Genomic DNA, 17,059 nt, shown 5'->3' with positions numbered 1-17,059 from the left:
ATGTGAGAAATTATTAATTACACAATTAAATTTATCATGCAATTATGCACATCAGATGATAATTTATCCTTTATAAACATATGTCTTTTGCTTACCAAGTTTGATGTTGATGCTGTGCATATTTATTAATTACTAGCTAGATGCATATAAGCAGCATGATTTTGACACAATCTTGCAAATATATATATATATATGTTTCAATGGTAAAAGAAAAAATGAAATATATAATTAATAGATTAGCTTATTGCGAAACATTTGTTTCCCTTGCTCACTATTGAACTTTTATTTTCTATTTATCGTAATCATTGTCTATTACTTTTATCAGTGATTGTTATCTTTGCTATGTGTTGTGAAATTTCATTTGCTCCTAGTTCAATTTCATAAATGATATTCCTGAGCATCTTTCTTTTCCTTTTAATACTCTTCAGATTAGTGATTGGATCATAAGTAAAGGAACTCTTAATATTAAGAGCATAATACTTAGAAATAAACAAACTAAATACAAAGGGTAATTTACATATACAGAAAATTGAGAAATTCAAATAATTCAATACAGCCATATGTAACATCCTCATAGTTGTTGACATGACACTTCCTGTATTTTATTTTAGTTTGTATTGATCATATATATTATACCAACGAATTGTGTTTATTATTTTATGTGTCTACTTGTGGAGCATTACTATATGTTTTATACCAAAAGCACTTTAAACAAGACATGGGACTTGAATTTTAATGTTACCACATCACCTACCTTAAAGCAAAAAATTATGAATTACCTTGATCTGCATCTTTAATTAGCTTAGATTGAAGTGTGTCATGTGTAAGTATGGGAAAATTTTTTGAAAAATATTGATAAATGAAATAAAAGATTATTTTGAATTATTCATTAAAAAATTTGGTGCACATTCATGTATCCGTTAACTATATGCATTTGTCATAAACAAAAATTATATAATAATAATAATAATAACAAAAAAAGGACAAAAGGTCACCCTAAAGAAAAGAAAAAAATAAATAAGGAATGCATATGTGGATTTGGATGAAAAAACATGCATGAATGTGTGTAAAAAGAGAGACATAGGAAGTTAGGTTGCATTTTTTTGTGATTGGATTGATATAGGTTGGATGGGATACTTGAGCTAATCAAAGATTCAATTTCTTAGTCCACCTAATCATATTTATCTCACCTTAACCCTAATCCCATTACAACCTTAAGAAAATCTCATGATATTTGCATTAAAAAATCACATACGTGTTGATTGTTAGATAAAGAGCAAATCCTTTAAAGCATGATTAGAGGAGATTTGAGTGATTAAACCCTAAACACTGAGCGTTTAGAGTGTATACACATCCAGTGAGGGGTTTGATTACTCAATTCTATGTCTCCACCTCTGATTTTATGTTTTCTTGCAAGTTGCTTCATTTCATTTTGAAATTCAAATCAATTCTTTGGATTTTGATTGCATTGAAACATTTCTTTGTTTACCCCTATATGTCCATTGTCTTGCTTGAAAATTTGGTTGTTTGTGTTCGCCAATTCAATAGGAAACTAAAGTATAGATAGAAATATATAGCATTTAGTATACTTGCAAGTAAAAGGGGAGAACACATGAAGAAAACAAATGAGAAGCACACACTCAAGTGTGCGTATGCACACGTTTGGGCGTATGACTCGATTAATGAAGCACATGACTCACTATTTTGGGACCTCTTGGCCCAATTTCGAAAGTGCTGAAGCTGATTGGAGTGCTATACCAAAGGGGGATCATTTCATATCAAAGAGGAGACATTAGACCATATTAGAATATAGATTACAACATTATTAGGAGTAGGAGTAGTGTAGAGTAGAGTTCTTTCAATTCTCTCTTAAGGTTTACTAGTAGAATTTTATAATTTCAGTTTTGATCTTGGATTTTGCTCATCTTTTTGCAAGTAATCTTTAATTTTCTCTTTAATTACACTACTCTTACTATATTTTCTTCTAATTCAAGTTACTTTGTTAATATATCCAATTTTGGTTTCTTGAGTTTTTGGTTGATGAATTTGATGTTTTATGATTTATATATGCTTGATTGAGTTTCTATTGTGGATTTTGTTCATAGTTTGGTTATAGTTTTCATTATCTTTTGCAATTTGCTATGTTTTGTTATTTTGCCCACCAAGTGTTTGTGAAAATGCCACTTGAAAATTTTGAGTAGATGTTCACACCTTGCCTTAGAAAATTAGTTCTTAGGATACTAGAGTCATAATATCCGACATTTAGTGATAATTATTGGGTTGTTAGTTGACTGTTGTTTTCACTAACGGTAGCTTTTTACTAAGTTAATTAGTAAGTTAACTAGGACGTGTGGATTAGGATCAATTATGCTTGCTTGACTTACTCCTCGATGTTAGGGGTTGACGAAATGAGATTAACTCATCATAATTGCCATAGTTGTGGTTATAACAATGATAGGATTCCTTAATTCTCATTCCCAAGTCAAAGTTCTTTTATGCGTTTCTCACATTTTCACTAGTTTTGGAGTTTTGGTCTTATTTCCTTTTAATTGGCATTGATTGACTTTTAATTTCTTAGTTTTAGAGTTTTGGTCTCATTTCTCACATTTATTCTTTAGTTCTTTTAATTTTCTGTTCCATGATTGAAAACTCGCTTATTTCACAGCCAAAAGTGTGGCATCTAATTGCTAGTCCGAGGAAGACGACCCGAGATTTAAAACTCCCAGTTTATAATTGTTTTGATTGTGACAATTTTAAAATTAAACTTTGATTGAGGGTAAATATTGGTTTGGACTATACTTACAACGAAATACTTATTTTCTATTGAAAAATTCTAAACCGACGTTTGATTCTCTGTCATCTGTCAAATAATATAAGTTTAATTTAATTATGTTATATTTTATATTCTTTAATTAAAATGCCATCTTAATATGAATTTATTTTAAAATAATAAAAAATTTATTGAATACTCATTGATTTAGTGAATAAAAATTTTATTTATTTAAAATTTAAAAATTTATAACTATTATTTTGGAGAGAGAGAGAGAGAGAGAGAGAGAGAGAGAGAGAGAGAGAGAGAGAGAGAGAGAGAGAGAGAACAATAATTGAAGGCAAATTGCTACTAAGATGGGAATATGAGATGCCAAGTTTCTAGTATGGGGTAAAAGGGGTCCAAAATTATGAAATATGAAGTCATCAGCCCTCATCATCCATTGGGAAAGAAAAATTATAACAAGTTTATATATACAATTCAAAAGAGATGTTTGTGAGTTCCTAATTAGATTATTAGATTATTCTTCAAGGGTTTGTGGACCCCTTGAAGGATCGCCCCCCTAATTGCTCATTTATTAATTCTTTGATTAGCTAATTATTTTGTATTTCTGAAGTTCCATAGATAGCGAAATCCCCTGCAGAAGAAACAAAAGTCTAGTTACTTAAGGTTACACTTATGTTATTCAATCCTTACTCTTAATATTAAAGTAAATGATATCAACCACCTTTGAGAATTGAGATTAAGTGATATTACACACAGCACCTCACTATTGGCAAAAGTATAAACTAGTCTCCTTAGGATTTAGATCATATGGCTCTCAATACACAAACACCCTTGATAGCTACGATATTAAGAAATGTCATATGTAATATCACTTAACCTCATGGGAGATCAATGTAATTTATAAGTGTAATTGAAAAGGAATTGAAAGGCAAATTAAATTTACACCATAATTAGCAGAACCCATTGGGGTTATCTTTGCTTCGGATGAGAGGGACACCGTCTTCCCTCCAAACTATACGCTCTTCGCACAAAGCTTCAACCACCTCCACGTATAACCGATGTTCCTAAATTCAAAAATGAAAACATAAGACAAAAATGAATCGCTAGGCTTTTGATTACATCACTGTAAAGGTTCATGCATGCTTCTTGTGGCAAATAAATTTGCTGAACTTTCGTTTAGGATTGAACTTGTTTAAAGATATATAAAATGCTATTACCTCCTTGAGAACCCTGAAAGCTAACTCGTCTGCAGTGTCATTAGCCAGTACAGGGATGGCACATTGAGCAAGGATACGCCCCGTGTCATAATGTTCGTCAACGAAATGAATTGTAGGACCTGAATATCTAACCAACCCAGAAAAATGAAGCACAAATACATGTCTCCGATACGAAGTGTGACAATTCAAGTGAAACAGGTTGCGAAGTTTGGCGAGAAGTATACCTTGCGCCCGAAGCAATTACTGCTTTGTGCACCTTCATACCATAGTATCCTTTGCCTCCAAAAGCTGGAAGAAGTGATGGATGAATATTTAATATGGACTTTTCATAAGCCCGAATCAATTCAACTGGTATAAGTTTGAGGAATCCAGCTAAAAGAATAAAATCAACTTGGAAACTCCTGATAAAGAGAAAAAGTACTACGTTAATACTCAATAGTATAACCACATCTACGTGGAATATCAAAATTATTGCTTTTGCAAAGTTGCAGCTTCTTTGGCATCTCTTCTATACTAATAATGCAGATGTCCTTCAATCTAAAAGTAACACATATCCACCTTCCGGCACAACTTACAGTACAAGAAACGAACAAAAAACAGAGGAAAAAGAATTTACACTCAATATTGTTTAATAGATTTCATAATGGTAAAGAATTTCAGGAAGTATACCATGCGCTTTGTTACTTAGGTTACTTAGGCACTTCCGATGTACTGATTAGGAAGACAGTGTTCCACATCCTGTGACAGACTTCCTTGTGTTCATGAAAACCAACCAGTCTACTAGATTTTTACTTGTAGATACAAGGTTACAAGCCAATACCACAGATACACAACAATCATAAAAGATAACAAAATAATAAGTTAAGGACATTTATAATTTATTACATATGTTCTTGGACACATGTAGAAATTTCCCAATAAATCGCAATTCGAGTTTCTTCATATGGTGATATCCACAAAAGATGCAAATGATGATTGAGATATACACATGCAAATATGGGGATGAAAAATTAGCTAAAAAGATGTTCTTATCTCTGTTGATAAAGCTATTATTTTGCACTGAAGAATTTCAGATTGAGAAGGTGGAAAGCAATCAAAGCAGTAATCATATTTTCTGCAAGTGCATATTCACTTGGAAGATTTGGTGGCTCCCTCCAAGAGGTCCAAAGTGGCTATTTGAGTTAAATTTTGTTGTTTCTGAGAAAGTCTGGTATATTTATCTCTATTTTTATAGAAAAAGACATTTTTTTACAACATGGTTGATCTTGCATGTAAAGAATGTGAAAGTATTTCATAAATTGTAATAAAGAGACAGATTAACACACTGAAGAGTAAACCAAAAAAGCAATTGCACCAAATGAAATAAAGAAGCACTGCACTGCACCACACCTTAGTGTGTCAACAAGCTCACTTGGAGATAGCCCATCGGATCCATCCTTTACTTTAGGGAACACAACAACTGGGATACCATTATTTCTTGCATACTCAGCACCTCCACAATCTGGAATAAAACAAATGAACGAAAGAAACTTTCAGTACACCAAGACACAAAAGGCACCTAATAGAAATATTGAGTTCAGCTCATTCATCTGTAATATATAAAATAAAGTACTAAACTCTAATTCTTTTAAAAGTTCATATAAATATGTGAAAAAGAATTTTATTTAGTTAACAAAAAGCAATTTACTTTTACCAAATTAAGTTGAAACATTCAAACCCTTATCCAAGTAATCTCATTTTATCAACTATCATTGGAGAATACCAGAAACACAAAAATTAAAATAAAAGAAGCAGTGGAAAAAGTCAAGGATTTAAAGCATACCAGGTTTATTTGTGACCAAAACAAGAACATCACCATGGAGTGAACCCTTCAACGAAGCCTCATGAATGGACTTGAAGTTGGACCCTCCACCGGACACGAAAACTGCCAGCTTCTTCCTCCTCACTGGCGCAGTGGCCCCAACTTTCACCACCTTTGCTTCTTCTTCTTCTACCGTGCTCCTCACACAAAAGACCCTCTTCTTCTTTCCCTCAGTGTAACTGCACCCCAATCTCAGAATCCCAAGGTTCTTGGGCCCAACATAAGGTAAAGTATGAAGCTTTTTATGAGAGGGTAGCAGGAGTGACGGGGTTTTGGGGCAAAACCTAGAGAGGATTTTTTGAGCTTCCATGGGAATTGTATCTTCCGAAAAGGAAAGGAAAAAATAGGAAAATGTTCAATTCTGTGTGTGAGGAGGAGCTTTTGTTGGAGTCAGGTGGGAAGGCAAAAATGGTGGCGTTTAGCGTTTGAGGAGATGATCAGATGACACACAACACACAAGACTGCATTAAATGTATGGCAATTTTTTTTTTAATTGGGTTTTCTCCTACAACACCTATCTTATTCCAACAGCACAAAACCCTAAACCGTAAAACCTTTTCAGGCTTTTCACCAAAAGCCTCCGAAGCCTTAACACAGAGGGAAGAAAAACGTATAAAAAAATAAAAAGTAAATAAAAAAACCACAAGAACAGCACCTATTATCTAATAAAACTATCAAATATCAATAAAAAATTCTTCCATTTCCAATCTCTTGATTCACAATCTATTAGCATCAATATTACATACAAAATTACAAATACAATTCATCTATCCTATCACAAATTAAATCAATCAGTTGTACATACAAATACAATTAGCATCAATACATTAAAACAGCAAAAAAAATCAGTATAAAAAATTAATAACTAAAAAAAAAATCTCACCTACAGCAGAAGCAGAGAGCCAGAAACAGAGTCGGGGACGATTTTCCACCTTGGGGTCGTTGCAGTGTTGCACCGTTGCAGAGCAAGCCGCCGGCGAGAGAGAGCAGAGCTTCAGCACGAGCAGAGCTTCGAAGAGGAGCCAACACGATGATGACGGGGAAGCAGAGACAGGCGAGGCACTGCGAAGCCAAGGCAGCCGGGACAACACAGACGGAGGAGGCAGAGGCGAGCAGAGGAGCGGAGGAAGCAGAAGCACCAAACACTGACGGCGCGGGGACGAAACAGAGGAGCTGGGGAGGAGAGTGACGAGTGACGACCTCCGTTGTTGGCTGCCGTTGTGTTCGGCAGTTACCGTGCGGTGAGTAAGGCAAGGTAGAGAGGTGAGGGTGAGCGTTTGAGTAAAGCTGTGTTACTGAATTAACATATTTTATATATTTTGATAAAAAAAAATACAGATATACTAACCAGAAACATAACAATTTATTTTTTTTATAATTATATTATATATTTTTTAAATTTTTTAAATAAAAAATAAATTAAATTATTTTATTTATTTATTTTACTTTATTACTAAATAGAATACAACAACACTAAATTTTTTATAACTTATTCTCAATATCTTCTCTTATCTTATTTTTAGAAATAAATATATCCTCAAAAAATTTTTTTCGAACAAAGGGATAATTAAATCTTTTATGATGATAAACCGTAAATATATTATGTCTTTTTGTCAATTCATAATATAAAATTTAACGATGATATTTATATGTTGTAAATACAACGATTTATTTATTTATAAAAAAATATTATATAGATAATTTTTGAACGAAATTCTACTTATTTCATTAGGATTTGTTTATAAATAGAAAATAGTCGGTAAAGATTATATAAAAATTTAAAAGATAATAAATGTTTCACTAGCATTGTTTTTATATTTACATGATTGCAATAGAATATGTTATTATGTATAACGAAATTCATAGACAATTTTATTTCGTTTCATACTATCTATTGATGAAAGAACATAATATACCTATTATTTGTTATCGTAAAAGACTTAATTAGTATTCGATTTAGGGATTAATTAGTTCGAACTCGAATTTTTTAAAAACCTAATTATCACATTTTTTTAACAGATGAAGTATTATTTTAGTCACTAACATCTAAATTAAATACTAATTTCATTTCTAACGTATGAAATGTTCAATTTTTATCCTAGATATTTTATTTCGTCCTTTTTTTGTCAAAATTAATTTTTTTTAAAATATTCTCTTTTTTTTTTAGTTAGTGATAAAATTAGTCGCTGTAAGAATTATATCCATGATTATACTTATCTAAGATTAAAAGTGATAGAATAATTAAGGAAAAAACGATAATAATAATAATAATAAAGTAAAAAAAGGTATTTTTAGAAAAAAAATTAATTTTAACTAAAAAATTAAAATAAAAAATAAATGTTTGAGATAAAAATATAACATTTTAAAATTAGAAGCGAAATTAAAACTTAGTGCAAACGTTAGAAACTAAAACAACATTTTACTCTTTTGTAAATTAAAACGGTGTTCTATTAGACTAGTTTTAAAAAAATAAAAATTTAAATCCAATCCAATTTTTTAAAATTGGTCAAGTCACCGTTTTTATGAAACTTACACTGTTCAAACGACTTCTCACATATTCTATCCAAGTCCGGTCATGTGAACTATTTGATCCAGTTTAGTGATTGAATGACCGATTTTTCGATCCGACTAAACATATCGATCCAATTTATACAACTATGATTTCTATTTAGTCGGTCTAGGCCAGATAATTACCGTTAAAAATCTTTAATATGGTAAGACAAGAGATAAAATTTTAAAAATTCAGATTATTATTTATTTTTCATTTGATTAGTATATATGTGTATACATGATTGAAAATGACAAATAAAATTTAGTAAAGGACCTAGAATAAACATTAGACTTATTCATACAGAAATATTATATAAAGAGTTTATTCAATTACAAAATGTTATATTGTAATACATAAAAAGTAATACTCAATTAGTGAGTATGATTCGTGTAATTTGTCTTAATTAATTGAGTATAATATTTAAGTAAAGACTAGAAGTAACAAATGTTGGACCAAATGAAAAAATGTTACAATTTTATTCTAATTGTAGTTTAATTTATTAATATAGAAATTAATCTAGGTAGTATTGTAATTATTAAAAAAATTTATTAGTTAATTATATTGGAAGTTAGTTATAGTTCTCTGATAGAGAGAACACGACTATTCACAAGAGGTATAATTTCGGTCTCTAATTCTAATAATCATAACAGATATTCTAGTTTCATTCTAATTGGTAGTTCAAAAATTAAAAGTCCCAAATTTAAATTAAAGAAATATGACAATAACTAAAAATACATAAATTACTGATTTCATGCAATATTTAACATCTATATGTTATGAATCTTTTTGAAAGACATTTTTTAATAATAATGTGTTTTGTCATATATCTATTTTATGAATATCTGAATTTACAATTAAGACTCCTTAGGCTTTTAAAAATATCAGACATTTAAAAATAACTATATATATTTTCGTAAAAAAAATTAACTATACAAAAAACATTCTTTTGAGAGCGGTGAAATTGTAAAAATAATAAAATATACAAGAAAAACGTAGAATTGTACTATAAATCTTTTATCTGAAAATAAACTTAAAATTTTTTGAAGTGTGTGACTTATTTATAGTGAACATATATGTTAAATTAGTTCACATTTTAAATTTGCTTTAAATTTGTTGAAAATAGATTTTGAAATGTAAATATTTAAAAGATGTCTTATGAGATTTATGATTGAATTCAAATGGATTTTTAAAACGATTTCTAAAACAAATTTCAGATTTTTTAAATATAAAAATTATTTATGAACTCGAAATAAATTATTGAATAATAAAACAATCATAAATACAATAGAAAAGAGCTTAGAAAGAAATTATAGTATATAAGTGATATATACTAGTTCAGTTTAAAAATTTTATATTCAATCTACAAGCAACTTAAAAGTTTTATTATTAGAATAAGTATATAAAAATATTATTTACATAGAGTCTTTTCAGATTATAGTTGTAACATAAATCATACAGCATCACAACCTATGAACTTTTATATATTATTTTTTCAAAATTTTTAAGGATTATGATTGATTTGATTGGATATTGTATTGACCAATAACTTTAGATATTCAATTAACCTTTTTAGGTAAGATTTGGATTGGATATCCCACCCTGAAAACATTAGATATTCAAGCTTTTTTAAGTTAAAAAATGACTCAATTGGATATCCTATCAAACAAAAATCTTAGATATTCTCCAGACAATTTCAGTTAAGACTCAAATTAAATCATTGCCTGATTTAAGAATATTAGATATTTTTTCCTTAAACCTTTTCTGGACTAGGGATCACAAAAATGATCAAATGTGTGAAGTTTGAAGACTTACAAGATAATCCAGCAAAAAGATGTTCTTAACTTCTACAAATGAACTGATGAATTATTTTTAAATTTTCTAGGACTATACTAATATGATACAACTAAATTTAGACAAGTATCAAAATTACAAGAATGTAATATGATCTACAAATAAAAATCAAAGGACATCCTCTTGTTCTTGAGACGTCCTCTTGCTCTAACATTGGGGGCTTTAAAGGTCGTTAACATCATTCAACATAGCGTCTTTGTGAGATAATGAACATTTATCCTTACTTTTCGCTTGATATTCTTGCATCTCTGCCATGACATTATCAAAAGTCCGTTGTAGAATTCCAGTCAGCTCTTCGAATTCTGATGCAAATTCACAAATATTATGCGAGCAAAACACCAAATCGTCAAATCTTTTGCTTCTTGGCTCCAATAGAGGCTCGCCTTGGCTGCTCTTGATATGTGTGTGCTTCCTCTTTACGTTCTTACTCCAGCGTTCCAATATATATTTCGGTGCCACTTTATCTACTTGTTCAAAGCTTAACGCACTCAGAGAATGATGGTACATTATACCCCTTGACTCAAACAACAAGCACCGGCACTTTACCTCGCATGATATTGCGTCGTATGTAACAACAAACTTGTTGAATGTTGAGTTAGAAACCTGCTCTACAACTTCATATGCTGTAAAACTTAGAGTGGAATGCGTTGATCTTGTGATGCAATTTACTTTTCTTTTGAATTGTGCTTGAACTTTCCTGAATTTCTCGTGAGTATACACGTGCTGAAATTGAGCCTTTATTGGTGATTTTGTTGCACACGGTATCACAGTATGAAAATCTACAACATCAAACTCTCTCTCTCTTTGCTCTCTGCTTCCTAGGCAATTATCATATTGCTTCAAAAATTGAATCAAGGAGCTATTGCGTGTGATAAACTTGTTAAAAAAAGCATGCATGCTCTCACTCTTTTGTGTGTTTCTCATTCTGGTCCAAAAGTGACGATCGAGATAAACTGGAATCTATAAATGGCGACCTTCGTATAGCTCTACGAAATGGGACATAATAAAAAATCAGACACGAAAATGAACCAAAAGTTATACCCTGACCCAAACTAAAAAATAACAACATCAATTAATTTGAATGAAACCGCGGTTACCTGTAAGCCACTTATTGCCTCCTACACCATACTTCGTGAGAAAATCATTCCAATTTCTGTCAAATGCATCTTTCGTAAACGAGTTCCAAATAACATGACTCATCTCTTATTCGATTTCTTTGTGTCACTTGTAGCCATTTAATTTGTTTGGGATCTTCTCCATGATATGCCAAATGCACCACCGGTGAATTGTTGTTGGCATATAGGTCTCAATAGCCCTTTGCATCGATGCGCATCAATCGGTAAGAATCCCTTTTGGTACCTTTCCTCCCATGAAATGAAGCAAACATTTGAATAACCATTTGAATTACTAGATATCCTCATTTTGCATCAAAGCACTCCTAGAAGTGCCGACTGACCGTGGTGATTCACACCTATAAAAGAACCAAAAACCATATTGTACCTGCAAAATGGATACCAACAGTTATGAACCAAAACTCGTTAGCCGTATGAACCAAATACTATATCACAATGAACCGAATACATGTTTGTGTTGTAAGTGGTATCAAATGAAACAATATTTCCAAAATACTCGTATGTAGTCCTGCTTCTTGCATCGACCTAAAATGTATTTTTGATAGAGTGATCAACTTCAAAGTTAAGCTCAAAAAAAATTTTGATTTTTCTCTTTCATTTTTAATAAGTACTTGCCAAATTTTTTGGCATCATTTTGTTCGAAAACATTCTGTACTACTTCCTTTGTAATGTAATTCCTCACATTTTTTTCAATAAAACTTAGTTCGTGATGACCGCCTCCTGTTCTTACAAATGACTGATATGTTTTACTCGGTCTGATTCCGGCTTCCTTGTTATTTTCAACGGTACAATGCACAAACATGCTTAGCTCCTTGTTTTGTTTAAGCATCTCTGCTCGATCTGAACAGCAAGGGTGTGAATAATTCATAACAACTTTATAAATTATCGAAAGACCAACGTCCTTCAATATATGTACATAAATCCCGGTTGGATAGTTTATTCCTACTGAGGGATTTCTCTTCAGAGTTAGAGATATCTTAGATTTTCACTTCCCCTCTCTACTACATGTAATTAATTGATTCTTAATTTCATCTCCCTTCCAAGTGGTGTTTCTTATTTTTGTAAAAAAAAAATAGCAAGTTTGGAATAATCTTTGTAGAACTTTCTAGTGTCTTGAAAGTCATCCTAACTTTTGGGACAAATTTTTCATCAACAACACACCTGGATTGTAAAATGAACCAAAATATTGTCATAAAAAGACTATTGTGTAATAACCAATGAACTGAAATATGTGAATTCTGTAAATTCAGAAACTCCTATATTCTATCCAAATCCTATTCATTATCACTTTATTCAATTGCACTTCATTCCATTCAATTCAAAATTATTGACGAATGAACCAAAATACTATCATAACAAGACCATTGTGTAATAACAAATGAACCGAAGATTATCCATTATATAAATTCAAATTCAGAAACACCTGCGTTCTAGAATGAGCCAAAAATATTATCAAAACAAAACCATTGTATAATACCAAATGAACTGAAAATTGTGTTTATAAACAACACTGGATTTAGCAATTGTGTTTCATTCCATTCAATTCAAAATTGAATAATCCAAACCTCATCCACTTGATTCGATTTAAAAGAATAATCCAAATTGCTCTCATTCAACTGATTTGAACTTGAATCATTCATTTTTTTGATACGCTATTCAAATGCAGATCAAAATCTGAAAACAACAAATATGAAGCAAAAAACGAAGTTTTACGTTGAAGAAAACGAAGAAGAAAACGAAAAAAATCAGAGAAAGCAGAGAAGAAGAGAAGAAGAGAAGCTTTACATTGAAGAGGTTTATGTTAAAAGTCTGTTATAAAAGCATGAGAGAAAATGTGGCACGATGGGTGAAGGAAAATAACTTGGTTGGATTTGGTTAAGAAAATTACATGGATGCGGAACATTATTGATTATTTTAAACTTAATACCAATAGATGTAAATTAAATTTTTATATTTTAAATAAAATACTCATCTTATTTTAAATAAATATTTTCGTATTATTTTTTTAAAAGAGAACTTCAGCAGTCAAATATAGCTTTTAAATATCTCAATAAAAAATATGAATGCACATAATTCTTTAAATATGACTTTATTTATACATATAGACTCTAATATTATTAATTTAAAAGATTATATACACTTCTAAAATAAATACATAATATTAAATGTAATAAATATGTAACTTTTAGATATTAAATATGTAAAATTATAAATATTAAATTAAATAAAATAATTTTAAATTATTATCTCTTTAACATTAGTCAAAGTATCACTAAAAATTTATGTTGTATGTGACACATGTACACACAAATCTAAAGTAATGTACATTTAGTAAGCAATAATAATGACATTTACTATGCAAAATTGCAAATATACAAAGATACTAAAATCATAATAATTAAATGAAGATAATACCTCACAAGGCAACTTTGCAAAACAATGGAATTGTCTAACCAAAAGTGACTCGGACTTTCCTCCTACCTCTACTCCTACACAAGTGTATCATTTTTAATTTTGACTGTTTTGGTCTCCTCACATTACGAATCAGACAAATATAATTTCACCACTGTCCATCCTATACAAATTATAATAGGTAACCAAAAGACAATTCACACCAGAACAAAATCAGCAAATGAGGATATATAACAATGCAGGAAAATATTAAGTAATCAATAAAACAGTGAGAATATAATTATAGTAAATCAACAATAGCAGCAACCCTGACTTAGGGAAGACTATTATAACAACCTTCCATATGAAAAATGCCTATCCTCCTCCATTACATTCCTCTCTCCTTATACACATGCATTCTCTCTATTGTTGTAACTAACTCTCCACCTCAGCATACTATAAAAATCCCCTGTGACGCACCCTCACATCACCCTTCATAATTCTTCATCCACACAGGTGGTCTTTTTATTCTTTTACTTGTTGGATCTGCAATTAGTACATTTGGCCCATCATAAGTTGTCAGGTTTGCAATTGCTATATTCGGCCCATTACGAGTGGGTTTGTTCGTATCAATCACTCTTCCCATTACAATGACCTTGTCCTCAAGGTCTTTCACAGGATACATTCTCACCAACTCAGCCCAACTCATCCATATTGCTTTTTCTCTTGGTGCTCCTTGCCATTCTACCAACACTTAAACATCCTGAGACCCATCATCAAGCTGCAAGGTTCTACTATCTATAATGGCTACCGGCACTGGTTCAAAAGACAAAGCAAGAGGAAGCTCGTTGATGCCCCCTGCCACAATGGACTCACCCTTAAACTCCTTCAATAGTGAAACATGAAAAAACGGGATGAATTGCACTTCCATCTGGCAACTCCAGTTTGTAAGCGACGGTTCCCACACTTTGGAGCACCTTAAATGGTCCAAAATATTTCTTACCAAGCTTCAAATGTCCTCGCGTTACTACGAACCCCCTGCCGATATGGTTGAAGCTTTAAGGGAACTAAATCACCAATATTGAATGATTTTTCATGTCTATCAGAATCAGCTTAGCATTTCATGCGTTCTTGGACTTGTTGGAGGAAAAATTGGAGTTCCATGTCAAGAATCTCCCTAACTCGCAATATATCATCCACATCTTGGACCAAAGAAGAGCGACTAGTATAGCCGGTTATAGTTCTGACAGCAAACCCATACAAGGCCTCATGTGGTGACATTTCAATGGTGGAGTGAAAATAATTATTGTAACAGAACTCTGCCCAATTGAGGTAGGCAGACCACTTGGTTGGATGAGCATGTGTAAACACACGCAGATATTGCTCCAGGGTCCAATTAACAACCTCGGTTTGCCCATCCGTCTGAGGATGATAAGCCGTGCTATAAAGCAGTTTAGTACCACAATGCTGAAACAATTCTTTCCAAAAATGACTAAGAAAAAGAGGGTCCCTGTCTGAGACAATAGTGGCTGGGAAGCCATGATACTTCACCACGGAATTGCTGAATTTCTGAGTAACCAATTTGGCAGTGAACCCCATCTTTAACGGCGCAACCCGAGCTGTCTTACTGAACCAATCCACCACTAATAACACTACAGTAAAACCATTGGAATTTGGTAGTGTGGTGATGAAGTCTAAACTAATGTCTTCCTAAGGCTTTGCCGGAACCAGAAGCAGTTGCAAGAGTCCCTGTGGCTTGGCAGTGACATACTTTGTACACTGACACTCCACACAATGATTGACAAATCAAACCACATATTGGTGCATGCCTAGCCAAAAGAACAGCTCACCCAACCCTTTATACATTTTCAAAATACCCCCATGCCTTGCAGTCAAGGATGAATGAAACTGGTGCAACAACGTCTCACGTATATTAGCAACATTCGAAACCCAAATTTTACCTCGGTATGTCATCAACCTATCCTTGAATACATATCAGAAGGTAATGTACCCCCTCTATAGCTTCTCTTGCAACTGAATCATCTCCTCACTCGTTATTAGCCTGGAGCAGGGTTTGCAAAAGATTGGACTGCACTACTGTGAATGCTTGGAGCTGTGTGTGATGCTCATCATCCCCTAGCCTGGATAGCACATCCGCAACCTTGTTAAACTTCCCAAGGCGGTACACAATCTCAAATTCATATCCAAGCAATTTAGAAAGGTAGTGTTGTTGTTCTGGGGTAAGGATCACCTGCGTAATTAGCTCCCGCAAACCTTGGTGATAAGTTCTGATTAAGAATTTCTGCCCTAATAAGTAATGTCGCCATTTCGCAACAGCTTGAATTACTGCATATAGCTTGTGGACATATGCAGATGCTTGAGATAACTGAGCTCCCAATTTCTTGCTGAATTAGGCTATGGGGTGTCCCCCTTGTGATAAAACTGCCCCGACGCTAGTACTCGAAGCATCAGTCTCCACTATGAAGGGCTGTGTGAAATCAGGGAGAGCCAACACTGGGGTGTGAACCATCAGCTGCTTCAATTGATGGAAAGCCTGATCAACAGCGATATTCCATTGGAATGCATTCTTCTTGAGAAGTTCTGTCAATGGAAACACTCGCTGCGCATACTGTGCTACGAATTTCCTGTAATACCCCATCAGCCCTAAGAGGCCTCTTAATTATTTTAGAGACTTAGGAACAGGCCACGCTACAATTTCTTCGATTTTGGCTAGATCCACCTTAACCCCTTCGCCCGAAATCACATGGCCCAAATACTCAATTGTTATGGTAGGAAGGCGCACTTAGAACGCTTGGCGAAGAATTGGTTCTTTTTCAAGATTTGTAAAGCTTGAACTAAATGATCCAGATGCTCCTCTCAGGACGGGCTGTAAACCAGGATGTCGTCAAAAAATACAGCAATAAATCGCCTCAAGTATGGTTGGAAAACCTTGTTCATTGTCGCTTGGAAGGTGGAAGGTGCATTAGTAAGGCCAAAAGGCATCACTACAAACTCATAGTGACCCATATGAGTACGAAATATTGTTTTGCTTATGTCTTCCTCACGCATTCTGATCTGATGATACCCACTCCTGAGGTCAATTTTGGAGAAAAACCTAGCTCTATGCAACTCAGCAAGAATTTCATCAATAGTAAGGATTGGAAAGTTATCTTTAATTGTTATCATGTTCAGAGCTCCATAATCGACGTAGAATTGCCAACCACCATCCTTTTTTTTTACTAGTAATACTGGACTTGAGAATGCACCCTGGCTATTCCT

The 17,059-nt window shown here is 32.6% G+C and overlaps 1 protein-coding gene across 5 annotated transcripts; it reads right to left on the bottom strand.

Annotated features, from left to right (window-relative positions):
• Positions 1-3,101: 3,101 nt before the first annotated feature.
• LOC112802501 (phosphoribosylglycinamide formyltransferase, chloroplastic) lies at positions 3,102-7,166 on the bottom strand. 5 transcript variants are annotated; one of them, XM_025845743.3, is made up of 7 exons: positions 6,738-7,166; positions 5,816-6,441; positions 5,383-5,494; positions 4,218-4,394; positions 3,994-4,120; positions 3,722-3,840; positions 3,102-3,407 (listed from the first exon to the last, which is right to left on the bottom strand). In XM_025845743.3, exons 2-6 carry the CDS (start codon positions 6,162-6,164, stop codon positions 3,727-3,729), a joined length of 879 nt encoding a protein of 292 aa, XP_025701528.1. In that variant the 5' UTR covers positions 6,165-6,441; positions 6,738-7,166; the 3' UTR covers positions 3,102-3,407; positions 3,722-3,726. The 5 variants fall into 5 exon arrangements, with proteins under 5 accessions (XP_025701528.1, XP_025701529.1, XP_072093840.1 ...); XM_025845744.3 differs by having other exon boundaries at positions 5,816-6,315; XM_072237739.1 differs by having other exon boundaries at positions 3,720-3,840; positions 5,816-6,232; positions 6,738-7,137.
• Between the last annotated feature and the right edge of the window lie 9,893 nt (positions 7,167-17,059).

This window comes from Arachis hypogaea, chromosome 5 (genome assembly GCF_003086295.3).
Source record: "Arachis hypogaea cultivar Tifrunner chromosome 5, arahy.Tifrunner.gnm2.J5K5, whole genome shotgun sequence".
NCBI lineage: Eukaryota > Viridiplantae > Streptophyta > Magnoliopsida > Fabales > Fabaceae > Arachis > Arachis hypogaea.
Note: the sequence above shows the minus strand (reverse complement) of the source record. Positions and strands in the feature narration are given on the sequence as shown.